The following is an 11,281-nucleotide window of genomic DNA, read 5'->3' as shown; positions in this document are numbered from 1 at the left end:
GGGATTGGTTTGCACTCTAAAAGGTTGAAAACAATTGATAATGAGATTTCCAATGTTTGCAATCTTGACAACATTCAACAAGACAAACTTTCTAAACAAAAAAGGTAACTGTAGCATAGATCCCAAACTGTACTTTCTACCACTAGTGTACAAGGACAATTTGGTTCTTTCCTTAGCTTAATTCTATTTTTCATGGACCCTTTGAAATTCATGCCTTTAGTGGCCACTTTGTGGAATACTTTGCCCATCTTAGTTAAGACATGTTTAGCGTTACTTTGTACATGGAGAAATGACGAATTCAGAACTATTAAAAAAGTCATGAAAGAAATAGCATGAGTCTTATCAAACCATACAATCCTCTTGATTTTTATATGTCTCCAATTGAGCACTAATGCTGAGGTCACTTTTCCAAACCATGGCGCAGTCTTGAGGAACGGAAAAGAGACAAAAAAGCACAAAAACGTTGAAAACAGATGTAACAAATGTAACTATTCTGGTGGGGTCATGTGGCGTAACGGTAGAGTGCTCGGCTCAGACCCAAGTGGCCCCTGGTTTGAGTCCTGCTTGATGCCATCGATCTTGTGTCCTTGGGAAGGCAATTTTCACGCACGGTTTTACTTACTTCGCTTAGGTGTAAAGGAGCACCTAGCTTCGGTTAGGGACGTCCCCCCGATAGGACGTTAAATGGAGTCCCCGTGTTTCAGAGAGCCACATGCGACACACGTTAGAGAACCCACCGCACTTATCGAAAGAGTAGGGGGCCTTCCCGATGTGAGTAGTTCGAACATTACAGTCCGGTCTTACGCAGCTTGTACTTTAGTGTCCTGTTCCCTTTACAATAGTACGGTCCAAAAGTGGTCAGTTATTTTAATAACAACTTTTAAAGTTACGGCCTAATAACTAATGGAAAATGGAGCCTTCCGATTAGTTGATATCTTCTGACTATCTGATAATGTCTGTTATGCCTAGGTCACAATTCAAAACCGAGCCTTCCTGTTTTTGACACTATCGGTCGGGACCCGGACATAGAATCACCCGGACGAAAAAAATACGTCGGGACGAGGTCGTAATCTAATTGTGACTATGACAGCTGGCGTCCGCCCAGCTTCATGACGCCGGCTGTCGTCTAGATCGGGAACATGCAGCTCGGGCCCCGTTGGAAATGTGACTTCGGCATTAGGAATACTGACTTACGAACAACTGCAAGTTTAATACACGTACATGCTACATGGGCTCATAACAGTGACTTACCACAGCCCTCCTCATCACTCCCGTCCGTGCAGTCTGCGATCCCGTCACAACGCTTCCACGATAGGATACAGGCAAGTCCGTGTCCACAGCGGAAATGTCCCAGAGAGCAGCTGAGTGCTTTACATGTAGAAAGTTCAGAAACATTAAGTTCTTAAAAATGACTTTTATGCAACATTTTTGCATTTTCAGTTGAAGAAAAATTCTGTGACTGTAATTTACTTCCACTTTACAACATGTGCACATTGATGACACGTATGATTGGTGCTAAAACAGCCCACATAAAGCGCAAAGTTTGCGCTGCCACCGGTGCACCACAAACATACTTGGCTGACAACTGCTGAACACACTCGTAACACACCTGCTCTTCTAAATTGCACTTATTTACAAATGGATCCGAAGTAGGGTCTTCAAATGAATTACCAGATTTTTCTGTATTGTCCAAATGTTACATAATGAGGCTTTAAGGTTTTTAGATAGATTCTGCTTGATCTTAAGTTATTATATTTGGGTGAACCGGAAAACTCAATCCTTGAAGCCAAGAACTAAATTGTGGGGAGCTTACAATTCTTGGGGCTTAATTGCAAGTGTCTGGAGCAGCTGACATTCGGCGCTAACTCAGGTGACGTCAATACCACCCAAGGTACGGCTAAAAGAAAACATAGCTTTAGGCCCCATTCCCACTACCGTAAAAATCCGAATGGGGCCGAATAGCTAACAAAGGCCGTGTTTATGTGAAGTCACCTAAGGCGCTTTACATGTGGTTTACTCCGAAGCCGGTTTCAAGTGGCTCCATTTGAACGCTTCAAATCACATTGAAAGCGCCTCGATCGATCCCTAACCACTTTTAGAGGTGGTTTCGAATCGGTTTCCCGCATCGCGATTTGCGTCTGAACGCAATGTGATTTCAATGTAACTTCGCCTGGTCATGGATTACGGGGTGATATTTCTTTATTTGTATGTAATACCAACTTTTACGTGGCAGCAACTTAAAGAGCAGAAATGCTCAAATAATGTGTCCGTTCTAGAGCGAGTTTCACCGCCTCTGACTGGACCGCGTCGGCATTCGGCCGAGATACGCTGGGAGGGGGACATTAGCAAGCAGGTCGTTGACCTCTGACATTAATACCCCCCCACCATCATCAAACAGCAATTAATGTGGCTCAAGCGATTTTTTATCGAACACGGTTTCAAAGGAGATTGTGGCACGTGGACCGTATGTGAGGAATGTGAGTTACCCGAATCACGGTTTGGGTGACTTCACATAAACACGGCAAAAATCGATCAGTACTACGACTGCATTCCTACTATGGTAAAATTGTCCGGATTGATTCGCTTTGAACCAGCTTCACGCCGCCCTAAAACAGGATTGAGCCGGATCAATGCCGGATCGAAACCGGATCAAACCAAATACATACGGCTCGATCCGGACAATTTTACCCTTGTGGGATTGGGGCCTAGTTGACCACAGTTTGAACACTCCTGTTCCGGTTCGATTCCACTTGATCCGGATCTTCAACAATCAACTTTGCGAGATTGATATAATCCCGATCGAGCCGGATTAACCCTACAAGTCGTCTGTGATGAAACGCTCACCGGATCAAACCGGCTTGGTTGATAGGCTTGGTAACGTCATGCTTCTATGTTCACAGGGTCAACATACGAACAGTTTGGAGATTATATTCTACTCAATACTTCCAGCACACCATTTTCAAGAGATAAATGGCCATAAGAAATACGCCCGCCATGTTCAACCCCTAACCTTCAATGAGGGGCACATAGCAGGGTTTTTTTCGTGAAACTGCAGCTTATCCGGCTCTGACCGGCTTGAGTGGGAACACAGGCGAGGGATCAAGCCAGCTGTAACTTCCCTGTATTTGTAAACGCGATCCGAATCAGAAATTCGATACGATGCGATATGATACGATAAGATACTACAGGTAAAAACATCCTAGTGGGGAAAGGGCTTAAATTTTGAAGAAGACATATTTATCTATTTATATTATTTTGATATAACCACATGTATGTGAGGAGTAACATAATTTAGAATCGTCTGATTCTAAGTGAACAACGGTTACCCTAAGTACAAGGCAAATAAAACAAACTGACAAATACAATAAACATAAGACGTGCATTTGATAAATTCTTTACGAGTGCAATAAAGGAACTGTAATTTTGATGATGTTAATATCAAAGAACATTATTTGACATACCTTCATTCATCTGGCAGATAAACTTGTAAGCAGAGGAGCACGGTGCGTCATTCCACCCTGATCCATAGTAGTTCGCGCAGTTTTCTCCCTCGTTACCGTAGGGTTCTCCCGGCTGCCAGAGGTTCCAGTCGGTACTGATGTCGTGTGGAGTCCCGTCTTCCCACACCCACTCACTATCACTGTTCTCATCATTTAGACCAAACCAGAAATGTGAGATTTTATTCACGGCGTTCTTCAGGTCTCTCACGAAGTTGTCCACGTCTTTGTCCTTCGGCATGGCCAGGAGCGCCCCGTCCGCTGCACACACCTCTCTGGCCTGGCTGTAGGTTTTGTCTTCGTTGTACGCCTTAAAGCACGCACCCCCGTATGCAGTATAGCCAGAGGGACAGCCTGTAGCAATATGATACAAAGCGGTATAACTGGGCCTTTCATTTGACATTGAGACTTTGCTAGTTAACTACTTGTACACTAAGTCCCACGCTGGAGTAACAACATGAACTTTAATTTGAAGTACCTTTGCATCTTCAACGCAAGCACGTGCAATCTACCCTCTCAAGAAATTTATTGTACTTTCAATAAGTACACTGACTCTGGTTGAGATATTTTTCACAAGTATGTATTTTTTTTACATTATGAGATAAAAGAAATCATTTTAGATGCTCCGGGGCATCAGAGACTTATTGGTCGAATGGTGCAATCTATCTGAATATTCCTTTATAAACTAAACTACAGAATCCACAAAATTGTACATGGCGGGGACTACTTTAGCGTATTAACGTAATCCCGGATGCAAAACATTAAAGCCTACGTTATACTAATACGTGACAACTGATTGGTCGGTTTTGTTTTTAAGACGAGGCACCAGACGATATTCAACTCACAGATCAGTCCATCCTCCTGCAGTTCCCAGGAATCCCGACAGGCGCACGTTCTCCCTCCCGGATGCGCAAGGCAAAGCTCCCGACATCCTCCATTGGACGAGGAACAGGCTGACATGCGGATACATGAGCAAGTTAAGATTCCAGATATGATTGTGTAAAAATAAATGATCAAACAGTCAAGTGGTAAAAGTAAGTTGATAGTGATAGTGATAGTTGACACAGATTGCAAGGTTTTTGTAAAAATATATTTTGACAGCTTAAGTTAGCAGAGGTTATAACAGCTAAGTATATATTCACTAGCTACATGTATTGTTATCAACAATGAAAGCTATTTTTGCACAATATATAAATGTTTAGGCCATTATTGCTCATGTCAATGTAACCCAATCATTTCATTTTATTTAAATTATTTTGAAGCCTTTAGCCCTGCGGGGCTAATCTTCCAAGTCTCAAAAATTGCAATTACATAATCACATCCATGGAAAATACAGTAAATACATTTAAAACAAGATAAAGTCGTAGACATCGTCCCTCCATGAAATAGCTTGTTATTTTGTAATCTTTTGGTGTATTTTAATAGAGATATTATGAGTCAAACTTTGTTTTTATCAGCAGAATGATAGATGTCTATAGATGTCTATCCTTTAAGAATTTTGTTGTGGCACTTCGTATTGGAAGGGGTTGCCCAAGCTGTCATGTGCAGGCGTTTAGTGTCTTGTTACCATGGTTTGTTTGAGGTCAATGACCTCTCAAGCACATTGTTACATATTAACAAACCACAGATGACCCAGTTCCCTGCTGAATGACCGATTAAAGATAAGATATATTTCCTGCAGATGCGGTCTAGAGGTAAAAATAGATTGGCCTGACCTGCCAGCTGGAGGTATAAACAAAAACACTCTGTACCAATTTGGGGTCAAACAGACCATCCTATTATGAAATAGGGGTAAAAATGTGAAAATCCTTTTAAATAAGCAATGCAAATCTTCGACAACCTGCTAATGCACGCTAAAACGCAAAGACAATCAGCGTCTACCCACATACCAAAAATGATCGCCAACCATCCACCGGGTTCTGAGATCATTCAACGCAAACAATCTGACATTGAGATAGCAATTCCGGTTCAAAGCAAACAGCTAGGGGGCCCAAATTTACATCACTAAACTATTGTAACCACAACTACATGCTACCTTAGCATCGCACACATGGACCATAACGTGCCAACAATAGAATAAAAAAAATTAAACTGCAGTACCAAGGTCAATCACCAGGTGCTCAAAGTCAACCTACACAATCTCCAAGGCCCCATCAATCAATCTGCCAAATATCATACAGTTCCTTCTCACCGATCTTCAGATATCAGACCAAACATGAAACGGAGTAAAAACAATACCCCCCATTTACATGGAGGTTAAATATGCCAAAAAACAGTTACTCAAGCAACTGGATATGATTTTGAAAACGTCAGACGTTTCAGCTAGTATCCACTAGCTTTCGTCAGTGACTGAGAGACCAGAGGGGAAAGCAGGTTTATATACACAACCTGTTGATTGATATGCAAATAAAGTGAGGACAAATTTTTGGAAGTCGAAAAAGGAACAAAAGTCAGACAAGTCAAGACAAGATGATGCAAATTAGTCTGAAATATATATGAAAGAATGTACAACCCCACCCTCAACAGGGAAGGGGGGCTACGGGTCGATCTTTCCGGCACTTGAGATTTGGCACTCCCAGCCCCGAGGACAGACAACACTTAAGCTCCTGTCCTGTATAACAGGAGCTTTCAGACTAATTTGCATCATCTTGTCTTGACTTGTCTGACTTTTGTTCCTTTTTCGACTTCCAAAAATTTGTCTTCACTTTATTTGCATATCAATCAACAGGTTGTGTATATAAACCTGCTTTCCCCTCTGGTCTCTCAGTCACTGACGAAAGCTAGTGGATACTAGCTGAAACGTCTGACGTTTTCAAAATCATATCCAGTTGCTTGAGTAACTGTTTTTTGGCATATCGTATTACCTGGATGTCTAACCTTCATCGACGTACAATTAAAAATACACTAATACATCAAAACATCAACAACGAACACACAAATCGATAATAACTATTTAAAACTATCTATAAGCATTAATCATTAACAATCATTAACCAAATGGGTACTGCACTATCCATAATTAGCCTGTTGGGGCTATTCATATTAGGTTATTTATGTATCACTTATTAACTTATTACTTATTATCATATAGGCAGATGGTGTCGACCAATCAGAAGGCTCCATTTCACATCTGTTATCAGGCCAAAACCTTAACATTGGTCGTTTTGTTCAATTACCGACCCATTTTGGACCGTACCATTATACAGAGCACAGGACAATAACAGTAGTGTTACGACTTGTAATATTTATCTTTTATAAAACGTTGTGTAGTTTATTATATATAGTTGCAATAAAAATATATAAATGATATTTTAGCAGAAAAGGACTAAACGCTTTTGACACCCCCACTAAAAAGGTTACTGTCCCAATGTAACTTGGTGACCTCAGATGATCTCTTTTTGTCCATGCCATTTTTTTCTTTCGGCAATAGAGAAATTTTTCAGCAATGAAGGAATTTCAAACAGGAATTTGTGTCAAATAACTGTTTTAGTTAGATAGGCTAGAGTGAGATAATCCCTCGTCCACGCTCACTCTGTGGTTTATCCGGTGGTTATACCAGTGATTATCTCGGGGCGGGGCTTTAACACATTATTATTGTTTGTTACTTCGTACATTGTGTCCTGATTTGTAATGTGTGATTTTCATTGAAGTTTCTCCGCATCTACCCATCCACATTTATTCAAGTCAAGTCAAAGTCAATGTTTTTAGCACAAAAATTATAACAGGCACAAAGTTAGGAAAAGAGTTGTACAGGACTACTGACTATTTAACCCTATTCAGACCAGGCTTTTTCGTCGTGCTGCGACCGGGGTGTGGGGGTTTTAAGGTCCACCCCCTGTAACTCAACAGCCACGTATCGTATGGTCACTAAATTTTCAGAGAATGGTGTAGTTCTAAAATCAAAACAAAACGACAACTTTGGTGGAACTATGGCGTCATATGACGTCAATATGATGTCATTTATGTGATTTTTGGGGCGTATTTAAGCGGTCGGCCACCTTGTTTCGTCAATCTTGAATTTTTGAACTTACTGCCTTTACTTTTTGGGAGAACCACGCCCCGCGCACTTAATTTTTTTTCAAGATAAAGCAACAAAACGCAATGTAAATGGACTATTCTACAGATGTTCATATGGGCGGTTTATGTAAAAAAAATGGAGTTGTGATAAAAAATTAATGACAAAAACGTGGTTACACCAGATCTAATGTTATGTTCCACCATCATGAATTTTAACGCATGACGTCATAAATTTTGACGCATGACGTCATAAATCATGAATATGTCATTAAAAAATGCCAGTCAGAAACCCATTGCCATGGCAACACGAAACTTCATTAACTTACCTAATCAATATGAAATTGTTGCCAATAATTTTAAGGAAAAATTACCAAATTCAACGGTTCTAGGGAATGCCATCCAGGCACTACGTGAGAGTTAAAGTTGGCGCGGTCGTCAAAAGCCATCCCCGGTCTAAAAAGGGTTAAAGCGTTGTTATAATAAGACTACCAGATAATTACTTTAAAATAGTACAAGTTACATGTCGATTTCATTGGCTAACATTATGGATAGCAGGTACATTATAAACTTTGAGGTATATGGTTTTAGTTTTGTAATTCTTCTGGTAAAATCTGCACATAAATTAATAAATAGATTAAGACACAGTGATGAATTGTATGCTACATAATACACTCAAGTCGCTATTTTACTAATTTTGCAAAGGTATATAGATGTATTGACTTAGATAATTAGGTCAGGACGTAGCATAAGAGCATGGGCGTCTCTCTGCTTGTCTTGTGTATGTCACACTCGTACTCGGACATTTGATTATCTAATTTCTCATCCATTATTTCGACATGTCAATAAGAAATGGTACTTATCTTTATATTGCACCGATGAAATGTACATTTACCACCTTTAATACGGTGATTATATCCCAATTATTATGACCCCTAATTCACAACTTCCCAAGCTATTACCACACAAATGCATAAAATTTGTATATGGATTAAGAAAAAGAAGAAAATCATTTTTGGTAGTGTATAATTTGGACATGTCAACAAGAAATAACTCATCTTCATATTGCACCGATGAAATGTACATTTACTACCTTCGTTACGGCGATTACATCCCAATTATCATAATTCCTAATTGTCAACTTCCCAAGCTATATATTATCACACAAATGTATAAAATGTAAATTAATGTAGAGATCATGTGCTTAATTACTGATGACATATTGAAATGAAAGATTTCCAGAGGAATGAACTTTCACAATTACGTATCAAATATATGTACTTTGTGTTGAGCTAACCATATTTGATGGAGGTATGAGATCTCCAAATTCTTGTTAAGGTAGTAATACTATGCTAAGGCCACAGCAAGTAATTTTTATGGATGACATCAGCGCGCGCATTAATTTTCGCCTGATTTTGGAAAAAACAAGAAATTTTGTTGCCTTCTGACAGTGGTCACCATGCCGAAAATAGGCCAAGATGTCTGTTGCCATGCCGGAAGCTGGATGGCAGATAACTATAAAGAGAGGAGACAAGACAAGGCTCTGATTTTATGTTTTGTTTCTTACTTTGATGCAGTGATATGTGATGTTGGCTGTGTATATGTGATGTTCCCATTGAATCAAAACCATTTGTACAATGATTGAGTCAAAATTTCAAAATGTAAGAACCTTGTTTTTTTTTCGGCCCTGCTCGCATTACATTTGGAATCTGTGGAGGATGTCATCTATAAAATTTACTTGCTGTGGCCTAATTAAAAATAACACTGACAGTACCACTGTTACAAACACACGTACATGCCACCGGGAATATAACCTTTCTGGTAAAGGTAATTACCATTGGTGACGTTAGGAGGCGGAGCGGTGGACAGGAAGATACCCCGTGGATGATCCAGGCCATCAACCAGAACAGTCTGATTCCTGCTGGACTTGGATAACCTGGAGTTGTGATACATAACGTCATGTCAGCAAATTGTTACATGGGTTCGATACTAAAGGGAAAAGGCAATACCTGTTCAACTACAATTACATTCACAGTCGTTCTAAATTCTCCATGATAACTACAATTCCTACCAGAGAGTTAAAATATATGAAGCGGATTTTCTTGCCTTATGACTTCACCAGTCAAGTAATGTGTCCAGTAGATGTAATCAGCACCAACCGCTATCCATCCGACACCTTTCCCGTCTCCAGGCTTAACAAGTTGTGTATTGTTGCCGAGCATGTCTGAGCTGTAGATTGCGTCTTCATCGGAATAGTACAGCCTATTCTCTGGTTGGAAGAAAAACACTTTTAGAGCAGAAACACTTCCACATAAACATCGAATCATCACCTGCATGATAATGTTGTTCAGGTCTATAGATAGTGCTAATATAGAATAAATACTGTATACATGTAGATGACAAAACAAGAGATTTCATCAAAAATGATTAAATAGATATAGATAGTTATGGGTGCGATTTAAGCAATGGTAAGTCAAATTAGTTTATTAGTTGATGAGATCCAGATTTATTCGTCGTGTACACATTTACTAACATAAAGTAAAATCTAAGGAGTTTATATCTATTGTTCATTTAGCCCTGGTCAGGCCTTTTTAGCCCTATTTAGTTTTGTATTTGTTTGTATAAGAAATCACGTTATAAAATTCAGTAGTTATGTAGCTCTTTTCCCCCCCTAATGTTGCCATCATGTGACGTTCTAAGGACATTTTGGGGGGCAGATCTCACCATTTACTAATTTTGGCGTGTTTCAAACATGTCTGATTAGAAACGGATTTAACTTAAGTTGGACCTTTGTTTTCAGATCACACCATCTAGCCGTAAAGATGAAAACATGGCGTCCCCTGATAAAATGTGACGCGCCGATTTGAGGCATAAGACATGGTCTGGAAAAACTCAATAGTAAAGTCAAAATAGGCCAGATCGAGCATAAAAATGGCTCTTCGTTATCGAGACAAGTTGCCCAAGCTCCTACAGTGCCTTTGAGGACTAAAAAATCATTGAAAGACGAGATATTTAGAGTCAAAATTGACCTTCAAAATGCTTCCTTATGCCTCATTTCGGCGTAGATTTTCGTGTGATTTCGCACTGCATGGGGGTTTCCGTGTTATGGTTCTGGCATTTATCAGATGTACTTCCAGGTCGATTTTGAATCACGGATTACGGCCACTAACTTCGACATGCTGGAGTGATCGTCGACTTAACCCTCAAACACCCGAACTTTTTTTGTGACGTTAATGCCCGAACGGGGTCCAAATGGACCCCATTTGGTTTCTTTCAAATTTATATTCCTTTTTTCATCCTTTCAGTGACCTTTGCACATATATTGGTTAAACATATTAAGAAGTTTATTTTGGCATGATTAAGTGTTAAAAATTCCAGCTCATTATCATAATTTAGGCAAAAACAGGATGAAACCTGCAGGCATGAACATGAGGTTGACCTTTGACCTCACATCATTGTCAAATTGTCAAACCTCTGAAAACCTGGTAACGGGAGCATGGTATTTTCCCATATATGCAAATATAATTCATTAATATATGCAAGATTTATGCATACATGCAAGCACGTGCATTCATTACTACAACTTGTGTACCCCAAGTATCATAAGCAATTCATTCTACATATAACGTTACTCCTTTGCACTCATTCTTTCTACCTCAACCTAAGGCACTCCCACATACCCCTGCTCACTCTTACGCACCCTGAGCACTCTCACGCACCCTGTGCACTCCCACGCACCCTGTGCACCCCCATGCACCCTGCGCACTCTC

The 11,281-nt window shown here is 39.9% G+C and overlaps 2 protein-coding genes across 2 annotated transcripts in view; both read right to left on the bottom strand.

Annotated features, from left to right (window-relative positions):
* LOC109483052 overlaps nucleotides 1-3,900 on the bottom strand; it is a 10,405-nt gene extending 6,505 nt beyond the window's left edge. The window contains exons 1-2 of the mRNA XM_019786008.1: nucleotides 3,462-3,900; nucleotides 1,252-1,368 (exon numbers count right to left, since the gene is read on the bottom strand). Of these exons, the coding sequence (XP_019641567.1) occupies nucleotides 1,252-1,368; nucleotides 3,462-3,900 (556 nt within the window). The remainder of the gene's footprint in view (nucleotides 1-1,251; nucleotides 1,369-3,461) is intronic.
* Nucleotides 3,901-4,345: 445 nt separating this feature from the next.
* LOC109483051 (deleted in malignant brain tumors 1 protein-like) overlaps nucleotides 4,346-11,281 on the bottom strand; it is an 80,169-nt gene continuing 73,233 nt past the window's right edge. The window contains exons 14-15 of the mRNA XM_019786007.1: nucleotides 9,389-9,447; nucleotides 4,346-4,450 (exon numbers count right to left, since the gene is read on the bottom strand). Coding sequence (XP_019641566.1) covers nucleotides 4,346-4,450; nucleotides 9,389-9,447 — 164 coding nt within the window. The remainder of the gene's footprint in view (nucleotides 4,451-9,388; nucleotides 9,448-11,281) is intronic.

This window comes from Branchiostoma belcheri, unplaced genomic scaffold (assembly GCF_001625305.1).
Source record: "Branchiostoma belcheri isolate BF01 breed outbred unplaced genomic scaffold, Haploidv18h27 scaffold62, whole genome shotgun sequence".
In the NCBI taxonomy this organism is placed as follows: domain Eukaryota; kingdom Metazoa; phylum Chordata; class Leptocardii; order Amphioxiformes; family Branchiostomatidae; genus Branchiostoma; species Branchiostoma belcheri.
The sequence above is the reverse complement of the archived record's forward strand: the minus strand, read 5'-3'. Positions and strand labels throughout refer to the sequence as shown.